Here is a 22,722-nt window from a genome sequence, read left to right as displayed (position 1 = left end):
GAGGAAGCTCATGCTGCTTGGTGGCTGGTTTACTGCCTAGACACAGAGGGCAGCAAAAGGCTCCAGGACAGCCGTTCCTCACAAGGACAGGGGCCGGCTGGGGTAGACCGTAGGAGGCCGAGATAAGGGGCTGGAGTCACAGCAAATGAGAAACATCTCGTGAAGTTTCTTGTCTGTCACGTCTCCAGGATCTCATGTGCCAGTGCATTTTGGGGACAGGAAATCACAGGGGTTGGCCAGCATCTTGATAAGCCTCGGGCGGTCACCAGATTACACGCTTGCTGCTGCAGACCCCTTGCCTTCCAGAGGGTAGAGAAGCATCCTCTGCTGTTCCTCAGTTCTCAGGAAAGCTTTTCCTTCTCTATCCTCTACCTCCAGCAAGAAGAATGGTGCTCAGGTAAGAGTTTCTTTCAAAGGCAGTTTTGATTCCTTCCTCTTAGTCCACACACTTGTGAATTCATCTTAAGGTAGAGCATGCAGGAAGCCAGGGCCACCCCACCGCAAATCAAGAGGCACGAAGCTCCCTCATGGGAGCCTTTGGATGCTGGGAACTTGGGCTGTGGAAGAGCCAAACAGGGTCCACCAGGCTCTCTTGGCTTCTTTCCTATCTCCGCATACTCTCTCTTTCTCTCCAAACTTCAATCCGCAACTATGGAGAGATGTATGTTGCTAATTCTAATTTAGAGAGCAAGATGGCATCTTGACAAGACATTCCAAAGCTAAATTGTTTTAATAATATCAGGATCCACAAATTTGCTTGCTATCCAAAGGTGGTTTTTTTCCCCTTTGTATCCTTGTATATAACATTGTCCAAGCAGAATCTATAGGGCACAGTCTAATGGGATAATTGAGGAGAGTAATGAAAGGACTGGTTACACAGGTATGGGCAGAGCTAAGGGGAATCTGTAGAGGGTACTGACTGAAGACCCCAGGGACACAGCCTGAAGGGTGAAGGGGAAGAAGTTACCAGAACTCGGGAGGGCTGTGGCTGTAGGTGTAGTTGGAGCTGTGGCTGTAGCAAAGGCCATTAGACCGGGGTGAAGCCCTTAGGCAGAGTAACACCTCCACTGCTAACTCACAGCCTGGCAGAGAGAAAAAGCTAGAAAGCCACAAACCCCCAGCCACCCTCCTCCTGCCCTCCAGCTCTGGTCTGTGTCTTCCTTTGGCTGAAAGCAACACTGAGCCAGAGAGAGAGGGAGCCCCTGGATGAGGACTGTGAGGATGCAGAGGAGGGTAAGAAGATGGAAATGAGATTTGATGGAGAAATGGACAAAATCCATTTCTCTCTTTTTAAGATTTTATTTATTTATTTGAGAGAGAGAGAAAGAGAGAGAGAGAGGAGTCGAGAGAAACAGACTCCCTGCTGAGCAGAGAGCCCTATTCGGGGTTCCAACCGAGAACCCTAAGATCACAGCCTGAGCCAAAGGCAGACACTTAATCGACTGAGCTACCTAGGTATCCCAAAATCTCTCTCTTCTTATGCCCTCCTCAAAGTTGGGATTTTCTGGGATTTTCTCTGTGTATTTGGATCAATTTCTCATGGTACTCCTCAGGAAGTTCATTTGACCCTCTGCATGGATCTGGTGTCACTTCAGAATGATCTCTCATTATCATCATAAATGCCTTGAGAATGGGGGCGCCCGGGTGGCTCAGTTAGTAAGTGTCGGCCTCTGCTCAGGTCATGATCTCAGGGTCCTGGGATAGAGCCCTGCTTCAGGCTCCCTGCTTAGTAGGGAGTCTGCTTCTCCCTCTGCCTCTCCCCTCTGCTGGTGCTCCCTCTCTCTCTCTCTCTCTCTCATAAATAAATAAATAAATAAATAAATAAATAAATAAATAAATAAATGCATGCCTTGAGAATGGAACATAGTTTTGTGAAGGGTTTTTTGTTTGTTTTTTAAAGGTCGGGTACACAAATATTTTATAAGTATTTTAAATTTATGATTTTTGACTGCTCTAGGAAGAAATCCATTGTAAGAGTGACTTAGAGTGTCTCCCCTGCAACAGAGCAGGGCACTGGGGACACACTAATGGACAGGAGGAAAGTATTTCCTGTCCTCATAAAGCTGACTTGCTGGGCCATTTCTGGCCAAGAGGGTTAGCCATACTCATACCTGTCATTGCAAAAGGTCACATTCTCTTCATAACCCTAACTCATGATCGCTTTTCTAGTGGATGGACCACCTTCAGTCACTGAGATTGTCCATAGGTCTTGGCCTGGGTCTTCCAACTTCCTGGCCCCTAAAAGGAAAATCTCAGTCCCAGGCAGAAGGAATGCAGAGCTCAGAGTCCCGTCGTCACCACACATAACCTGTCCAGACTTTTCTCCTCCTGCCTCCTGCAGATCTGACATGGTCTGGGAGGTTAAGAAGTGTTTGAACCCTAGAATATCCCCATGTCAGTAGAAGGTCTGACTCCAGGTTCCAGAACTGCAAAGCAGTGTGGTGTTCGGCAAGTATCTTAGTCTCTGCAAGCCTCCTTTTCCCTCCTCTGTAACGTGGACACGGTAATCCCCCACGTAGCAGGGTGGCCCTGAGAATCAGTGAGCACACAGCCGGTGCTCAAGTCTCTTTTGTGTTCCCAGGAATACCAGTGGGGGGTTTCTGAGCATCGATCCCACGGGCCCAGCCTGGGAAAGCACCTTCACGCCAAAGAATGCAAGTGACCAGCCCTTTCTGCAAACCCCCAACGTGCAGACCGTGATCACGGCCTCGCTGAGCCTCACATTTGCCCTAGGTGGGCTGGCAGGAAACGTGATCGTGCTCTGGTTCCTGGGCTTCCGCATGCGGAGGAACGCCTTCTCCGTCTACATCCTCAACCTGGCAGGAGCCGACTTCCTCTACCTCTCCTTCCAGACCGTATATTCCCTGGAGCAACTCATCAACTTCCACTCCACGCCCCTCGCGATCCCCAGCTTCTTCACCACCGTGTGGACCTTCGCCTACATCGCGAGCCTGAGCATTCTCAGTGCCATTAGCCTGGAGCGCTGCCTGTCGGCCCTGTGTCCCATCTGGTACCGCTGCCACCGCCCAAAACACACGTCAGCTGTGATGTGCGCCCTGCTCTGGGCCCTGTCTCTGCTGCTCAGCATCCTGGAGGGGCAGTACTGTGGCTTCCTGTTTCTGGATTTGGACTATGGTTGGTGTCGGGCATTTGACTTCATCACCGCCACCTGGCTCATCTTCTTATTTGTGCTTCTCTCTGGCTCCAGCCTGGCCCTGCTGACCAGACTGCTGTGCAGCTCCCAGCGGGTGCCGCTGACCAGGCTGTACGTGACCGTGGTCCTTACGGTACTGGCCTTCCTCCTCTGCGGCCTGCCCTTTGGCATTCACTGGTTCCTCTTATTTTGGATTCAGACGAGGTCTCATGTCATCCTCTGGCATCTTTATCTGGTTGCGCTTGTCCTGTCCTGTGTCAACAGCTGTGCCAACCCCGTCATTTACTTCTTCGTTGGCTCCTTTAGACAGCGGTGGCCACGGCGACAGAAGACCCTCAAGATGGTCCTCCAGCGGGCTCTGCAGGACGTAACCGGAGGGGATGACAGTGAAGTCAGCAGCCCTCAGGAACATCTGGAGATGTCGGGAAACAGTCTGGTATTCTGACTCAGAGCCTCCTCCGTCGGATAAATGGTGGCTTTGAGAGCCAACTTTCTCCCCATCAGTTTGGAGGGTTTTCTGGACTTCTCTCAGCCTCTGGGCACTCCGATCTTAAGACCTTAAGGTTTTCAGATATAGCTTAAGTTTGAGATAACGATCCTCCGCATGAGGACTGGGACAGCACCCGTCAAGCAGGCACTGAGTGCAGCGGCTCAAGGACCGCCTGGACCAGGGCCTTCACACCATCCCAAGCTTTGTCAACTCTGGGGTCCCCTTCTGAAGAATCCCACCTTCAGCGGAGGCTGAAAGCAGTGCAGGAAAGGTCTAGATTTATTTGGTCACTGCACTCAGGACGGACTAGGAGAACATTCCATCACAAGTGTCTGTGGTCACCCTCCTGTCATCTGTCTCCATAAAATTAAAAGAATTAAAGTGCAGTCTGGCCCCAAAGAGTAATTTTCTTTGATTTGGCAAGGCCCTAGAATATCTCCCTAGTTTAATGAATGCTTACTGAATAAATGACTTAATGCATGAATAAATGATGGATTTTTAAACCGAGCCTGTGCTAAACATCCATTTACCAGATGTGAGTCACCGTCTGTTTCTTCCTTGCACCATTTCCAGTTTGTGCAAGCACAAAGCCGGACAAATCGATGTCAAAGCGCACTTAAGGTTTGAAGTAGGTTGTCTTGCTGTGACTTCTTGTCCCACGCCCTCCAGGGGTACCCCATGTGCATGCTTTCTCATTCCTGCCCCCTGAGCCTTTGCCCCGGCTCTCCCTCTCTGGAGCTCTCTGACCCATCATGGCACATTTCCAATGGGCCTTCCTAGACTGTGTTCCCCGAGGACAGGATCTCCGTCAGATTTACCTCTTACTCCACAGAGCTTGCAATATTTATTTTGTGAATTTGATTATGGAAAAATCTTTCTAAAGTGACATGTTCTGTAAAAAGAATGTGTAAAGTTTAAGTGTTGCCTCGTCTAATAATTTTTTAGTCCTTTAACTGAGGGACAGTGAGGAGAGAGTGATGGCACAGATCGGAAGTGTACAGTGCAGCGAGTTCTGGCAATGAATTGAATTTGAATGAAATGAATTTGAGTCACCCATGTGACTCAAACCCCAAGCAAAACACAGCACAGTTTTTATCACCTCTGAAAGTTTTCTCATATCCCTCTCAGACATTCCTTCTGTCCGAGGGGCAATTAAAATTCCTACTTCTATCCCCAAAGATTAGTTTTTCCTGACCTTTGATTTCATATACTTAGGGTCGCTCAATGTACTCTTGTGTTCCTACCTTGTGTCACTCAGCATAATATTTTTAGGACTCACCCAGGCCACGGCATTGCATACTATCAGGAGTTTGTCCTTTTGATGAAGCTGAGTACTGTTTCCACTGTACGGGTGGACCACTCTTTACTTTCTTTTTTTTTTTTTTTTTTTTTTCACTCTTTACTTTCATATTGACAGATGTCTGTGTAGTATTTCGTTACTGGTTATTTTGAATAAAGATACTGCGACCATTCTTATTCAAATCTTTTTCTGGATACATGTTTTTATTTCTCTCGGATAAATAACCTGAAGTGGTATTGCCGGGTCACAGAAAGATGTGTGCTTGACTCTGAGAAATTCTTAAGCTCTTTTCTAAAGTGACTGTGCTATTGCACATCCCCCCAGCCATGTCTGAAAGTACCAGTTGCTCCAAATCCTTCCTAACAAACATTGCCAGTCCTTTGAATTTTAGTCATTCTAATGAGTATAAAGTGGTAGCTCATTGTGTTTTAATTTGCATTTCCAAAGTGACTTATGAAATTGGCATCTTTCCATGTGCTTGTTGGCTACTTGTATTTTTTTTTGAAGTGTCTAAATTTTGCCCACTTTTATTAAGTGTTTCCTTTTTTTTTTTTAAGTGTTTCCCTTTTTTGTTATTGATTTGTAGGAGTTTTTATTTGTGCCGAATGAGTCTTTCCTTAATTATGTGTGTTATAAATATTCACCCGGTTGGTGGCTTGCCTATTCATTTTTAATGAATCTTGTATTTTAGAGCACTTTCAGATTTATGGAAAAATTTCACAGAAAGTACAGAGGGTTCCCATATACTCCCTCTTCCCATACCCCCCCACCCACCCCCCCACACACAGTTTCTCCTATCACTAGAACCTTCCATTAATTTGGCACACTTATTAAAATTGACGCATCAATACAGATACATTATTATAAACTGAAGTCCATAGTTGACTTGAGATTTCTTGTATAGCTCAATAGATTTGACAAATGCACAATATATAATATCATATAGAGTAGTTTCTCTGCCCCAGAAATGAATTGAATAAGGTTTTTAAAATTTATTATTATTTATTCTGGTTCAGGTTCTCTGAGCTTCCCGAATCTGTGATTTGGTGCCTGCAAATAATTTAAAAAGCTCTTGGCCACTATTATTTCAAATACATCTTCCATTCCTTTCTTTCTCCTCTTTCTGAGATCCCTATGCTACATATCCTATACCTTTTGTCATCATCCCATAGCTCTCAAACACTCCTTTCCATGTTTTGTCTTTCCTTCTCTTTGCTTTTCAGTTTGGGAAGTTTCTAGTAAGTTATCTTGAGGCTCACTGATTCTTTGAAAAACTGTAGCTAGTCTACTGATGAGACCATCAAGGGCATTCTTCACTTATGTTTTTCATTCTTCACAATGTTTTTATTTTTAACATTTCCTTTTTCTTAGACTCTCCATCTTTCTGCTTATAGTGTTCGTCTGCTCTTGCATATTGCCCACTTTTTCCATTAGATTCCTTAGCATATTAATCACAGTTATTTTAAATTCTCAATCTTATAATTCCAGATTCTTGGCCATGTCCTAAATTCTTTACATCTTATATGAGGAATAAGTTGATCCTGTTGTTAATACTGATAAGTTAAAACACAGAAATACTAGTTTACTAATCAAATCTATAATTAATAAAAGATGTGGAAGAAATGTAGAAGAAAAACCTAAATAAATCATTGCTTCTGGAGAATAGGATTCAGGAAGTCTTTTGTGGTTTATTGGGCACACTTTTATGTCAACTGGAAAGAAAATGTAAATCCACATGTGTCACTAACTATGACAATGAAAAAGTATGGAATGGGCCATGGAGGGCCTTGAATGACAAGTGAGGAGAGTGTGCTTTATTCTTAGTTGTGAAACCTCCTCACACAGGCTCATATTGCTTGCCATTGCTACCCAGGCACACAGTTGGCAGCAAATGCCACAAAACAACACTCCCTTGTAGGCATGGGCACCGGATGGGCTGGGATGGGCAGAAGTTGAGAGATAGGAGTAGAGTCAGATCAAATGTTGAGAAACATCTCATGAGCGATCATGACTCGGAGAACCCCACACTCTCACTTGCCAGCAGATCTCTGGACAGGAAATCACGAGGGCTGTTTAGCACCTCGATAAGCCTTACTACAGCTCCAGGCTTCACCCCTGCTCCTGTTGGCACCTCTCCACAGCAGAGAAGTGTCCCGTAGTGGCAGTCAGTCGCAGCACACTTTCTCTTCGGCACAGATCAGCTTGTCACCTCCTGCAAAAAGAATGGAGGAAAGGCACCTCGATCAAGTATTTATTTCCAAAACCACCGTTAGGCTTTTCCTCCTAGTTCACACCCATGTAACTTGATCTGGGAGTGAAGTATTCAGAGGCTCCAACAGGAAAAGACCTTCTGCCACTTTGTGTCCGGGCAGCCTCAACTGTGGAAATCGGAATTAGTACATCCACCTTGTTTCCCCCCTTAGACCCTTGTTCCTTTTGCTCCTCCATCCCAACAATTCAAATTGTGCTGTCATGGTGAGAAATCTGTTGCTTTCCTTAATTTAGGGAGCAAGATTGGGAACACGCACGCATCCCAAAGCTAAAGTGCTGTGAATAACCTAGTCATCTGTTTTACTTGCTTTTTGAAATTTACGTTCCTTTCAGTATCTCTCAGGATGCCAGCAGAAAACAGATGGCTTAAAATGGGATAATTCAGAAGAGTTTAATTAAGGTACAATCTACCAATATGGACAGATTTAGAGAAGATTACATGAGATGGTGACCACCACCCCCTAAGGAAAGTAATAGGAGGAGCCTTAAAATCACTAGGCTTGAAAGACAAGGGGATCAGAACTCAGACAAGTTACCAGAACTCGGGAGGGCTGTGGCTGCAGGTGTAGTTGGAGCTGTGGCTGTAGGAAAGGCCATTAGACCAGGATGAAGCCCTTAGGCAGGGTAACACCTCCACTGTTAACTCACAGCCTGGCAGAGAGAAAAAGCTAGAAAGCCACAAACCCCCAGCCGCCCTCCTCCTGCCCTCCAGCTCCAGTCTGTGTCTCCCTTTGGCTGAAAGCAACACAGAGAGAGAGGGAACCCATGGATGAGGACTCTGAGGACACAGAGGAGGGTAAGAAGATGGAAATGAGATTTGATGGCAAATGAAGAAAATCCATCTCTTCTAATAGCCTCCTCACAGTTGGCATTTCCTGGGACTTTCTCTCTGTGTGTGATTGGATCAATTCCTCATGGTACTCCTCAGAATTTGATTGTTTAATGTCACTTCTTGGGAATAATCTCTCTTGGGAATTATCAACATAGATGCTTTGAGAATGGAATGTATTGGCTTTTCTTTTTTTTAAGAAGATGGGGGTACATAGGTATTTATAAGAGCTTTGACCTTATGATTTTTGTTGCTTTAGAAAGCTACCCATTATAATAGTGACTTAAGCAAGAGAGGTTACCAGGACTGAACTGGTGACTCCACGGCATCAGACACAGAGTGTTTCACACTTAATGCTACGCATCCCTGGAGGTGGCTCTACATGGCTCTTGGACATTTTAGTTTTCCACCCAGAGGTGAGAAAAAGGAAAGACACAACCCAGGAATTGGTAACATTGCTTCTGCTCACTTCCCATTGGCCAACGCCAAGTTCCATGGCGCCATCCAGCATTAAGGTGGGCTGGGATTAGGATCCTTTTTCTAGTCTAAAACTCACAGAATTAAAAAAAAAAAAAAAAAAAAAAAAAAAAAAAAAAAAAAAAAAAAAAAACCTCACAGAATTCTTATGTGAAGAGGAGGGAAATGGATATTTGGATCAACTAGCAGTTTCTATACCCCTGAATCTGTCTCACATTCTGAGCTCACATGGGGTATCTTGGGAGGAGCTTCTCTCATAATGACTGATGTGGCAGAGAATGATGGGAAAGCCTCAGGCAGGACTCCGGGAAACCAAGGCTGATATCAGCCCTGCTATTCACAATGTGATCTCAGAAAAATCCCTTTGACTTTTTAAGCCTCAACTTTTTCCCGTGTTAAATGAGGATATTAGAAGAGATGGTCTCTAAGGGACATGCACTGGATGCTGGGGACATCGTAGTGAACAACATCAACCTTGTTTGATGAAACTAGGAAACCTAAGCAGGTCTAGGCATTACAACCTTTGAGTTTAAGGGAGATGAAGAAAATAAAAAGACAAACAAATTAGAGCTTCAAATTGTGTCCAGTTCCGTAAGTAAAAACGCCATGGTGCCCTGATGGAGGACAGCAGAGCTTGTGGTTTTCCTCCATCTCCTCAGGCCAACTAGGGCTGCAGGAACTAAGAGTGATGGGTAACACAGTCCACGATGCTAACTCTGTGGCCCAGTGGGGCCCACCTGCTTCCATGCTGTTACTCCTGCCCTGTGTAGCCCTGGCCAGTCAGGACTGATGGGGACTTTTTAGAGGCAAAAAGGGCCTACTGGGTGTTGTGGTTGGTTCTCAGCTGTCCTCTACCCACTCTTCTTTTTTCCATATCGGAGGGCTTCACTTCCTTGCTGTTTACGCAGTTTGCCTATTCTAGTTAATAAAACACACAAGTAGTTGCCATTCTAGATTTGTCCCTGAGAGTTACTTGCTTCTTCCCTGTGCTACCTTCCATATGCAGTGGACATATCACCCTGGTCGTGGGGCTGCAGGGCTTAGGAAGGGTAAGGACTTGACACAGACCTCTACGTGGATTTGTTACCAAAATCCAAGTTCAGCAGCTTGCCACTAGAAAGCCAGTACTCAAGAGGTAAGTGTTGGTTGAAAAGGAAAAGTTGCTCTATTCAGGAGGCCAGCACCCTGGGGAGATCAAGAACTGACGTTCAAATCATCCCTGAGATTCTGGGCTAAGGATTAAGCAGGTTTGTTTGTTTGTTTGTTTGTTTGTTTGTTTATTGAGAGAGAGAGCACTCATGCACACTTGAGTAGTGGGGAGAGAGAGAACCCCAAGCAGACTCCCTGCCCAGTACAAAGACCCACAGGGGGTCCAATCCCGCACCCCGAGACCACTACCCCATGACCAAGATCTGAGCCAAAATCAAGAGTCTAATGCTCAACTGACTATGCCAGCTAGGATCCCCTTAAGTGAGGTTTTTAAAGAGGAAATTCAGGGTAGGAGATTACATGCATATTGATGAAAAGGGTTGAGAAATGTATGACTATTCATGAGGAGAGGTGGAGCATGCACATTGAGCAAACAATGTAACACATCTGTGTTCACTTTGGGGTGAAAACAACATCTGAAAGAAGCAAAATTCAGCCGCTCACTCAGGAAGTTATCTTAGGACAAGGGGAAGGGGCTATGGGCAAGCTCAGAGAGACAGTATAAACTGGACGGGGTCCTAGGCTCCTTATCTCAGGTAAGGAATGCAAGGCCTTGCTTGTTCCTAGGCTGGAACCATGTCAGTTGAATTTGAGTTAAGGCTTCTACAGAGTATGACCTAAAGCATGATTTCCTCTCTCCTTGATGGGTGGTTCTCTTTCAGTCCCTGAGATTATCCCTTGTTCATGCCTAAGCCTTCTGACTTCCTGGCCCTGAGCAGAAGCCATTGTCCCAGAGCAGAAGTAATGCTGGGCCCAGATTCCTGTTGTCATCCCACACAGCCTGTCCAGATATATCTCCTCCTGCCTCCAGGGGACATGTCATGGCCTAGGGCAGTCAGTGGGGATATTTGGATCACAGAACATTTCCATGTCAGTAGAAGGTCTGTGTTGCAGTAGAGAGCCCAGGCTTTAAAGTTGGAGAGAACTGCGTTTGGGTTCAGGTTCCAAGACTCCAAAGCTGTGTAGCCTTCAATATGTATCTTAATCTCTGTGAACCTTCATTCCCTCCTCTGTAACATGAAGGCAGTAATTTCCATGTCTTCGGGTGGCCCTGAGAATCCATGAGCATACAGCAGGTCCTCAAGTTTTGTTTGTTTTCCCAGGGATATCAGTGGAGGATGCCCCTGGGAGTACATTCAGGTCAGTGATGAAGAGTCTCAGAAACGACTTTGAGAGTCAACACTGCCCTGTCAGACTTGGCAATCACCCACTCTTCTCTCAACCTCGTGCCTCCAGAATGCCTCAGTGATTCCTCAAAGTCTTCAAATTGATGGTTTTTAATATGGCTTTTCCAGTTTTTCTCAGAGAAAGTATTAATCTTCTGAATCTTCCCTATCAAATGCTTTTTCTTTCTTTTTCTTTTCTTTTTGGCAAATTTTCCCTGCATTGGAAGAGATCGCTGTCCAAAAATCATAAAACCCTTGTTCATAATTGTTTGCTGATAGTATAGGAAAAGAAGAACCCTTATTTTTCCCTCAGACTATGTTCCCCTAAGATTCACATTTGGTCCCATGGCTGAGGACACTCTGCAGGTAGAAAGTTTGAATAAGTGAGTTCTGCTATTTTTAACCTCATTGGATTCTCTGGGTTTGGGGTAAATGATGTCCTTTGAAGCGTACTCTCACCTGCATAAGAATAGTCCAGGTAGTTCAGTTTATGAGAAGTCATCTGGTGGCATTTGTCCATGGCATGGTGACAGCTAGCCTTAGGTTCTAATAAAGAAAACCATGGCTTTTGCCCTTGAGAATTGGTAAATGGTTATTCAGCTCTGGCTTCAACCAGTGTAGAGTCAATGGCCAATTTGGCCATTGCAACCTGTATTGATTTCAAAATAGAAATTATCTTGGGAACCACTTAGTATTAGCTTACAGATATTAAGTTTGGGAACACTCTGTAAACCTCAAGGTTTTGAACCAGTTGTTCTGGCTATGGCTTTTTAGTCAGTTTCATGGCCAGTCCCCATAAGGAGCAGGATTGAAAACATCTGATCCTTCCATAGTCACGTCAGTCGTATTGATAAAAAATTAGATTCAGTACAGAATTCTGGACTATTCTCTGCTAGTGGTTACTCACTCCTCATAGAACTCAGCAGACAGGGAGGGGCCACCGTGAGATGGTGGGGAGAGGAGATGTCTCCTCACAGCGAGACTGCCTTCAGATTTACCTTCAGAGAGAGGAGCTAACAAATGAACACTGAGTACTCAGGAGACAGCACAAGGTAGCTATGAAAATGATGCCAACCACAGTTTTCTATTTTTCCAACCAAGTACATCAATCATTACTGAAATGCAGTTCAGTACTCAGGACTCTGGCTCCTGACTCCAGATCCAATGCTCTTCTCTGTCCAGCACCCAGCTGATTGTGCATCCGTGTGCATTTCTTGATTTCCAAACATGGTAGTAGGGCTTGGTCATAGGTTTGGCTCAGCTAGAGTGCAGGGTAGCAGGAGGAGGTAGGAAGAGATGGCTGTAGCCTATGCACCAGACAGGTGCTACTATGATGCCACTGACTTATACTGAGGGTTCCTATGACGGTCAGTCCTGGGAGTCTTGTGATATCATCAATTGCACAGCTTTGGCTAAATCCATCCATCACGAGGAGGTCTATAGAGAAGTTTCATCCAGTGTGTGAATCAAAGACTGTTGGCCTTCACCTAGGCAACTGGTTCTTTTGCTGTCAGTGGCATTCCTCTTCATATTGGCTGCAAGGAAACAGAGTTCCTGGATGCTTAAGCCTAGCCACTGCAGCCCACACTGAACTTGCTTGACCCTGACATCTCTCTATTATAGCACTTACAACATTGTGCCGCGATGATTCATTTGTCTGTCTCCCCCTCCACCACACTGCGAAATCTTTTAAGAATGGATAGCGTGTCTTTGAATCCCTAGCGCATGGGGTTTGTCCTGCAATTGTGAAGATGCTTAGCAATTATTTTTCTCAAGTAACTCCTCCCTGAAAATCATGGTGTTGTCCAGCTTCTTGAAAAGACTGTCACCAGGCACCACTGCAGTGGGAGATGCTCAGGAGAACAGAAAGTGTCCTCTGGAGGCGGTCAGTCTGAGAAGGGCTCTTCCCTTTCATTGCAGGTCTGTTTGCTGCCTCTGGGAAGCAAAGAATGAGGGAAGGAAAGTGTGTCTGCTCATGAGCCCCTTCTCCCCAAAGCTGATGATGATTTTTCTTGTAGTTTCACCTTGGAGTGGGTCATGCAGGACATCCAGGAGTTCCCTTCAGGGAGAGAGAAAAGTCTCTCATGTCACCTTTGGGAGCTGACATCCACAACTGTTTATGCACAAATTCAACAAACATGATTTAAACCTACTTTATCCAGCACTGTGCTATTTCTGTGTAAACATCTTTAAATAAGCCTCTGCTTAACAGACTCTAGCTTTTTAACCAGTCCTATTCATTCTACCTCAAACATGTGCAGTAAACGCTGAGCCCTCGGTGCCATTCACTAATTCTCTAGTACACCTGGACACAGGAGCACTGATTTACCTGCTTCATGAGAACCAACTGGGTCTGTTTCCAATCCTTCTTATGCCAGTTGGACTTGTTCATGTAATTACCTAACTTAACAAAATACAATGTAAATCAATGTAATAAGAGAATGAAAGGAGAAATATGATTTCAATGAAAATTACTATGAATGTTTGAAAGGGCAATAAAAGCTAGTCTCAAAATTATTGTTATTAAATTAGCCTGACAACTATACTAGATTGAAAATAAATCTAGCAATATTGGAAAATATCTTTGGGCGGAATGCTATACATAAGATGTTATGCTCTCCACTTTAGTAAATCCAACTGCAAATCACAGACAATGCTTAATGGATGTGCTTTCTGCAAGATAGACAGTAGAACTCTATTTGCTAATCCACATTCGAAGGGAAGTCCTTCTTTCTCCTTCATTTTCGGTGAATGAACTTCTAGGTAAAAATAAAATATTTATACAAATGCATCCTTTTTTATCATTGCCATTTAACAGATCTTTGCAATTAACCTATCCACTTGTAGGCTTGAATATATCGTTAAGTGGGCTTTTCATAGCAGTCACTCAGTCATTCTTCTGTTGATTCTATAAATAATAACTGAACATCTTCTATGTTCTAGCCCCTGTGCCAGGCACTGGAGATCCAAAGGCAACATACTCATCTTCAAGGAGCTCACAGTCTGTGGAAGGAAGGAGCCCACTGCAAGACAGATTGCTGCACAATGTCGGGGGGAGGGGGGTGGGAGGGGACATAGTTCAGCCCATAACAAGATCCTTATCAAATATGTGCTTGAATATATCCATTGAAGAATTTTTCTGAATATCTGAAATAGTTTCTAATTCGAATGACATATTTTTTTAAAAAAGATATGTAGCTTAATTTGACTTGTAGCATGAGGCACACAAAAAAGAAGTATATGGGATGTAAGACTTAAGTTTTTTAATATCTGCACCAAATAAAACTAAATATAAAACATTTCATGGAGGGCAGCCTGGGTGGCTCAGCGGTTTAGCACCTGCCTTTGGCCCAGGGTGTGATTCTGGAGCCGGGATCGAGTCCCACATCGGACTCCTTGCATGGAGCCTGCTTCTCCCTCTGCCCATGTCTCTGCCTCTCTCTCTCTTTCTCTCGTGAATAAATAAATAAAATCTTTAAAAAAAAACATTTCATGGAGTGTAGGAAGAAGAATATGTTATGTGTGCTGAACTCTTTACATTTTTTATAAGAGAAGTCACTTGATCCACTTGATGCTAATAAACTAAAAATAGAAATATAGCTATTCTGGGAAGCACCTGAATGGCTCAGTGGTTAAGCATCTGCCTTTGGCTCAGGTGGTGATCCCGGGGTCCTGGGATAGAGTCCTGCATCAGGGTCCTCACAGGGAGCCTTAATCTCACTCTGATAGTGTTTCTGCCTCTCTCTCTCTCTCTCTCTGTGTGTCTCTCATGAATAAATAAATTAAAAATCTTATAAAAAAAAGAAGAAGAAGAAAAAAGAAATATAGCTATTCTGAGCTAATAAGAGTAAAAGAAACAAGAATGGAAACTGTCATAAGTGGTGGCCTCTGGAGAAGGGGACTCGGATACTGTCACTGTATACATTTCTCTATCATTTGGAATGAAATCATACACATGAATGCATTACTACTATGATTTTAAAAACTCAAAAAAGAAATGGGGTCAGGCCATGGTGAACTTTCAATCACTCTATAATACACTTTATTCTTTAGTCATAAAGCCTCACAAGGCAAGCACACACTGCCTCATGTTGCTACCCAGTTTATGAGACCTGGTTTGAATACTCCAAGGCCTTCAGACACCAGCACTCCTTCCGACTTGCTGCTCCTGTCTCTGCTAGAGGCCTTAGGGTCCTACATGTCTCCTGGCCACATCAGCATTTAGCCCCATTCAGCCCCAGAGCAGGGACTAGGGGTGGGGGGAAGCCATGCTCCTTCTGTAAAAACCCTAACCCAGGAGTTAGTTACATCACCTCTGCTCAAGTCTCATTGGCCAGCGCCTAGTCACATGGTGCCATCTGCTTCAAGGGAGTTGGGAGATGAGGTCCTTTCTCTGGAAAACTCTCAGCATTCTTACCTGACAAAGGAGGAAAATAGATATTGGGGACAGTGTCTGCACCCCTTGATCATCTCTAACGTTCTGTGATTCTGTTGAATCCATTAATTTATTTTGAAATAATTAACATCTTAGAATAAAGAGTCTTTAAATTCATACACATGGTATGACTTGCTATTTACTTAGTTCTTTCTTAATTTTTCTCAGCAACTCTTATATAGTTCCCACTACACAAGTCTTGCACACCTTTTGTCAAATTAGTATTTTGTGTGTTCTAATGCTGTTGTACATGATATTTTTTACTTCATTTTCTGATTGCTCATTGCTAGAGTATAGAAATACAATGAAGAGTGAGATGGCTGGATAGGAGGCTCCTGACTCGCCCTCCTCCCACGGAGGATCAATTCCCCTCTGAGAGAAATCCAGAAAGGAGTTGACTGACTCCTACACATCAGGCAACTGAGAAAATATGAAGAGTTTATTTTTGCTTATGAGAAAGAAGGAAAGAAAAAGAGAAGAAAGAGGAAGAGGGGAACTAGAAACATGGCAGATGGCTGGCTGAATATCCCATAGGACAAAAGGGCCAGTGAGAAATCCCTAGTGAGGGAAAATAGAAATGTGTAATAGTTATACAGAGATCATTTGTTTGCTTGACATATGACCTCTCCTCGTGACCCTCAAATCTTCAATGAAGTCTACATCGCAGTTACAAATAACGTGGGTAGGTTGGTGAGGGAGGAGGGAGTTGTGTGCGGGGGTGTGTGCAAATCAAGTTAGACAAGCTTTCTTCTGGAAAGATGTATCAGAGAAAAAAGAGGTCAAGTATAAAACAGATCCTGGAGACAGAGGTGATGGAAGAAGGCAAGGCTCCCGATGACATCCGGGTTACCCGTGACAGTATGAATTAAACATGGGGCAAAAAATAAAAGAAAGACACTCAGGGTTGGAGACAAAGTGATGCCAGGAATGAGACTGAAGTGCCTATCACGCAAACCCCTTAAGGCTCCGAGTTTTCCAGCAGGCCTGAAGACCGAAGTCCTGTCAGTCACACATTCATTTTATATATATATATATATATATATATACATATATATATATATATATTATTTATATTATATATTTTTATATATTATTATATATAAATATAATTTATATTATATATTTAATATACGTTATTTTATATATTTATATTTTATATATTATTTTATATATAAATATAATTTATATTATATATTTAATATACGTTATTTTATATATTTATATTTTATATATTATTTTATATATAAATATAATTTTATATTATATATTTTTATATTATATATTTATATATATTTATATATAAATATATATTTATATATTTTATTTATATATTTATATATATTTTATATATATATATATATATATATATATATATATATATATGAATAGGCCAACTTCCCAGGAGAACTGCTATTTTACTTTGTCTCAAGATCAGAATGGACTCTGCCCCCGGGACACTCTCACATAACTCAACATTCTCAAGTACACCCTGACAGAAGATGCAAACGTGAGCCTCTGTGATGACCTCTGACACCGACCATCTGGAGTCGGGCCAAGCTGCGCAGGTGAAGGGCACAGTCCTCACGAGACTGCCTTCACCTCAGACACCAGCCGCAAGGGTGGGGGACCTCTGGCCAACCTCACTTCTAAGCAGTCGGCTATTAATTCAGTACTTTGCACTATCCCCTCAGGTTTAATAATTCTCCGGAATGACTCACAAAACTCAGAAAAGCACTGTACTTATGATTACAGTTTTATTATAGCAAAAGGATACAAATCAGAACCAGACCAAAAAAAAAAAAAAAAAAGAGGCATATTGTGCAAGGTCTGGGACGTGAAGTTTCCATCATCCTCAGGAATGTGTCACCCTCCTCCTGGCACACCAGTATGTGGTGATATGCAGAGTATCATCAACTAGAGAAAATTCCTTTGAGCTTCAGAATCCAGAGGTGTTTGGTTTTTTTTTTTTAAGATTTTATTTATTTATTTATGAGAGACACAGAGACACAGGCAAAGGGAGAAGCAGGCTCCACGCCAGGGAGCCTGATGTGGGACTCAATTCGGGGTCTCCAGAATCACGACCTGAGCCAAAGGCAGACGCTTCAACCGCTGAGCCACCCAGGTATCCCAAATAAAGAGTTTTTATTGGAGCTACATTATACAGGCATGATCAATTGACTCACTGGCCAACTGATGGACCTGACCCTCCCCAGGACTCAAAGCCCCAAGCCTCTAACCACATGGTTGGTCTTTCTAGCATGGTTAGCTTCCATTCTGAATCATCTAATTAGCATTAGTTGTCTAGGGCCTACCACAAGTCACCCCATTACCATAAACTATCAGGTGTGGTCTGAAAGGCTCACTATGAATAACAAATATACTCCTATCCCTCAGGAGATTCTCAAGGGTTTAGATGCTACCTCCCAAGAACCAGGGACAAAGGGCAGCCAAATTCTTTATTACACAGCTTCTCATTGGTTGCTCCTAACAACAGCCCTCAAACTAGAAATGGTAACATCAGATCAAAACACAAACCAGAAAAAAAAAAAAAAAGAAAAATTATTCTTAACTGAGAGCTATAGCTGGCTGCTTATAGTGGAACGAATGAAGCCCTCTCTTTCAAAATTCTGGGGAGGGGCCTTTTCTCAGCCTCAGGACAGCATCTCGAAAGGGAAGTAGGATTTAAAGGATTTAACAGGATTTAAAGTTAACTTGGTGCAAAGTGCACTAAGATCAAGTATTGACCCCTCATCCATCAACTCCTTGGGTAAACTTGGGCTCACCCCTCTTCTGTCTGCCTTCAGCATCCCCGTCCATAGAAGGAGGGGTTGGGATGACATGGCCTCCACACACCTTCCATTCAGGGATTAATGGCTTTTTACTTTCAGGGCTGGCAGACAGCAGGATCTTAGACTACCCGGGTAGCTTAGACCTTCTGTCCCTTTGCCTGATCTCCAAGAATCAGATTTCCTCTCACTTGTTCTCCCACTTAATTCTAAGGCAATGCCCTCCTAACACACACACTCACGCTTCTGGTTGCTGAGAGTAATTTTCTTTTTGGGTGGTTCCTCCTGGTTCAAGCTTTTACCCACAAGGTGTATCAAGCTGGATTGCTGTTAGGCATCAAGCTCAGAATGCCACTGGAAGGCTCCGTGGTTGGGTCTCCCCAGCTTCCAGTCACCTATCCATACCCCAGCCCACTCAGCTATGACCTGAAATATCTAATCCTCTTCTCTCACCTCTACCTCAAAAGAAATTTAATCTGCCTTCATCTTTTACTCAAGTACAGGAGTCAACAAATATTTTCTGCATACAGCCAGATAATACTAACGGTTGCCACTTACTCAAGTGTATCATGAGATGCCGTACCTCTTTGAACCCTCACAACAACTCTAAGAAATGAGTGACAGCAACTAGAAAAGGCATTGAGCCCTATTACCAGGTTGGTATGAGGGAAAATCGCGGGTGCAGGTAGATCCAGGAGCCAGAGGGCAAGGCCACAGCTAACAATGATGGAACACCCCACATGTGCCAGGCACTGGGTACATTTTTCTCATTCAATGTTCAAAATAACCCTGAGAGGGGAGGGCTAACATTATTGTCTCTTTTCAGACAGGACTGGAGTCACAAAGCATTAATGGAGGCACAAGGTCACGAAGTCTTAGGTTCGGAGCCCAGATTTATTCCCAGACAGCCTATCTGCAGAACCCCCAACCACAGGCACTGTGCTCTCCTGCTTCTCCAGCTGTGCTTCCACTGGGCTACACATAAAGAAAAACAGGTGGGGCACCTGGGTGGTTCAGTCAGTGAAGTGTACGCCTTTGGCACAGGTCATGATCTCAGGGTCCTGGGATCAAGTCCTGAATCCGGCTCTCTGCTCAGTTGGGGAATCTGCTTCTCCTCTCCCTCTGCCTGCTGCTCCCCCTTCTTGTGTGCTTATGCTCTCTCTCTGTCAAATAAATAAATAAAATTTTCAAAAAAGAAAAATTTATCATTTCCAGTCCACAATAACACAAAATAGCCAACTGGAAATTACATGAGTGTGTCTGTACTCATGTGAGTGAATGTTTATGCAAGCGTCTGTGCGTGAGCGTGTGTGAGTATGTGGGGGAGGGAGGATGTTGAAGTTACCAGGAGGCAAATTGCAGAAGCAGGAGAATGGTCAATAAAATCTTGAGCTAGAAATAGGTGGGTGAAAGCCATTGCTGAAAGGAAAAGCATCCTGGAGTCTTCTCTCCCCCAGAAAAGCAGTCTCCAAGGCGATGGGCAAGAGATTATCATAGGAAGGAAGTCTGGGGTGGAAAGAACACCATGGAGTCTGAGAAGCAAACGTTGGCAGGAGCACCGAAGGGCACAGGATGAGATCTCTTGCCGAGGCAGTCATTCCTCAGAGGATTGGCCTGCTCACCCACATTCTGCAGTGTCAAGTTAGTCATCCAGTTTGAGAGGGCTGTACACATGCTCGGAAATATTCTGATGTCCCTGTGAGCACAAATAATGGTTAGTCATCTGCTGGAGGAAATACTGTCCATTGTTGCTCCCATTTCACAGATTTGAACGTTTGGAGGGAACAAAGCAATAGAGAAAAGTGGACCAGAAGAGAGAAAAATTCTGGTTACACTAGTCAGATCTCCCACTGCCAAGTTCGCCAGCACCCAAAGCTGTCAGGTGGTTGTTTCCTGCCTCCTGCCTCTTCCTGGGGGAGCCCCACACGTACTACCCCAAGGTGCAGTCAAAGATGTGAACTAATTGGAAAAACTATCACTGGCTTTGAAAGTAAGTTAAATCCTTAAGCAAATCCCTACCTTTCCTCCTCCGTTCGTTTCACTGGACCATGCAGAAAAGGAGTTTAACTTGTCAGAAGGTGACTGTAGGAGCTCCAGTGGAAGCTGGTACCTAAGGAAGGCTTATCAAGATGCCAGACAGCTCCAGTGACTTCCTTCCCAGGAGCCTGCTGGCTGCCGGAGGCCCAGATTCTTTGGACGCACAAAACCTCACAAGATGTTAATCAGCCTCAGCCTCTGCCTACCACTACCCACCCAGTGCCTTCTTGCACAGAATTGCTTTTCCAGAGCCTTCACAGCCAATGGCGAGCCTGGGCGTCACTGCCAAGCAACATGAGCCCAGACCAGGAGGCTTTATAATTAAAGAATAAAGTGCACTCACCTTTGTTTGATATTCAAGGCCTCCATGGCTTGGCCCACCCTATTCTTTGTTCTGTTAGACCATTTTCTTTTAATCATAGGAGTAAGATACAGAAGGATTTGAAGTATTTTCTTCAAATGATACAGGCTGGCATAAAATAAAAGATAAAAGCCCTTGTATTCCATTCCCTTGCAGGAGGTGGGGGCGGGGAATCAACTATTTAGAGCTTCCATTCTTATTTTTTAGTAGTTATCTTTATAACTTTTTTAAAAGATTTTATTTATTTATTCATGAGAGACACACGGAGAGGCAGAGACACAGGCAGAGGGAGAAGCAGGCTTCATGCAGGGAGCCCGACGCGGGACTCGATCCCGGGTCCCCAGGATCACGCCCTGGGCCAAAGGCAGGTGCTTAACCACCGAGCCCCCCAGGCGTCCCTATCTTTATAACTTTAAATGACAAATTTACAAGTTAAGCTCACAGCTCTCTATATCAGGCACAATCTACTGACTTCTCCTAAAAGATAAGGGAGGGATTTAGCACATACTTCTTCCAACTCATGACTCTTGTCAGCGATACGTTTTCAGTTTGTCAAATGCCAGGAAACATTTTCAGTTTTATGTCCCATGTCTTCGTTTTAACAGCTTCATGTTGCAGCCAAATCGAGCGACTTTCATCTTTTTAAAAATTATTTAATAATTAAATATATCAAACTTCAAGAAGATTTCATTCAAGTTTGACAAGATAGACTCTATCCAGACTCATGATATTTAAAGTCCCAATCAATTTAAAAGGACTAAAAGCATACGGTGTATTTTCTCTGAACAGAAAATAATTAAATTAAATATCAATAACTAAAAGATATTTGGGGGCAGCCCGGGTGGCTCAGCGGTTTAGTGGTGCCTTTAGCCCAGGGCCTGATCCTGGGGTCCTGGGATCGAGTTCTGCATTGGGCTCTCTGCGTGGAGTCTGCTTCTCCCTCTGCCTGTGTCTCTGCCCCCCTCTCTCTCTCTGGGTGTCTCTCATGAATAAATACATAAAATTTTTCTAAAAAAAAGATATTTGGGAAATATTCAATATTTGGGAATTAAGTAATGTGGCTCTAAATAACTCATGTTTGAAGGAGGAGAAGAAAGAGGAAGAGGAGGAGAGAAAACTAGGGAAGTTAGAGAATATTCCAAATTGAATGGAAACATGAAGGGTTAGAAAGAAATGAGAGGAAGTGGAACATTTACATGTTGTTGGTGGGGGTGTAATATGGTACAATTACTTTGGAAAAAGAGGTTGGCATGTTTTTATAAACATATACTTCTGCACATGGTCCTACAACCCCACTCCACGGTATTTGTCTAAGAGATGTAAAAATATATATGTTCAAAGCAGCTTATTCACAACATCTAAAGACTTGAAATGGTCCAAATATTCAACAACAAGTGAATGGATAAATAAATTTTGGTAAATTTATGCAATGGAGTATACTCAGCAACAAAAAGAAAGAAGTCATGGATACATGAAGGAAAGAAACAGGACAGGGGTGCCTGGGTGGTACAGTTGGTTAAGTGATGACTCTCAGTTTCAGCTCAGGTCAAGATCTCTGGATTGTGAGATCGAGCCCCATGCCAGGCTCCACATCCAGCATTAAAGTGGAGTCTGCTTGAGATTTTCTCTCTCCCTCTCCCTGCCCCTCTGCCCCTCCTGCTCATGCTCTCTCCTACTCTCTCTAAAATAAATACATAATTTTTTTTTAAAAAAGAGAGAGAGAGAAAGAAACAGGACACAAATGGTGAGATAATGTAATAGTCCATTCTAAATCAGAAAAAAATCACTCCTTAGTAACAAAATACAGACAAGTGGTTGTCTGAGATAGTGGGTGGGGTTGGGAGACTGATCACAACAAAACATGAAGAAGCTTTTTTGGGTAATAGAAAAGTTCTGTATCTTGACCGATGGTTGTGGTTATAAAGATGTATATATTTGCCAAAACTCACTTTGATTATACATCATGTACACAAAATGGTAAATTTATTATATGTAAATTTCAGTTCAATAAAGTTGATTAGAAAAATATGGAGAGGACATGGGGCACCTGGGTGACTCAGTTATTTGAGCATCTGATTCTTAGTTTCGGCTCAGGTCACGATCTCAGGGTCATGAGATCTGACTCCACAATCAATGGGGAGTCTGCTTCAAGTGTCTCTCCCTCTGCCCGCCCCCCCTTCTCTCTCTTTCTCTCTCTCAAATAAATA

At 43.6% G+C, this 22,722-nt stretch overlaps 1 protein-coding gene and 1 long non-coding RNA gene across 2 annotated transcripts in view; one reads left to right on the top strand and one right to left on the bottom strand.

Annotated features, from left to right (window-relative positions):
* The window catches only part of MRGPRX2 (MAS related GPR family member X2), a 30,831-nt gene extending 26,755 nt beyond the window's left edge, over positions 1-4,076 (top strand). The window contains exon 5 of the mRNA XM_049098969.1: positions 2,582-4,076. Within this exon, the coding sequence (XP_048954926.1) occupies positions 2,582-3,599 (1,018 nt within the window). The 3' untranslated portion in view covers positions 3,600-4,076. The remainder of the gene's footprint in view (positions 1-2,581) is intronic.
* A 15,225-nt stretch (positions 4,077-19,301) lies between these two features.
* Positions 19,302-20,424, bottom strand: LOC118351815 (uncharacterized). The gene is made up of 2 exons (XR_004807904.2): positions 20,137-20,424; positions 19,302-19,813 (listed from the first exon to the last, which is right to left on the bottom strand). It is a non-coding gene; the product is annotated as an uncharacterized LOC118351815 (long non-coding RNA).
* Between the last annotated feature and the right edge of the window lie 2,298 nt (positions 20,425-22,722).

This window comes from Canis lupus, chromosome 21, assembly GCF_003254725.2.
Source record: "Canis lupus dingo isolate Sandy chromosome 21, ASM325472v2, whole genome shotgun sequence".
NCBI lineage: Eukaryota > Metazoa > Chordata > Mammalia > Carnivora > Canidae > Canis > Canis lupus.
Note: the sequence above shows the minus strand (reverse complement) of the source record. Positions and strands in the feature narration are given on the sequence as shown.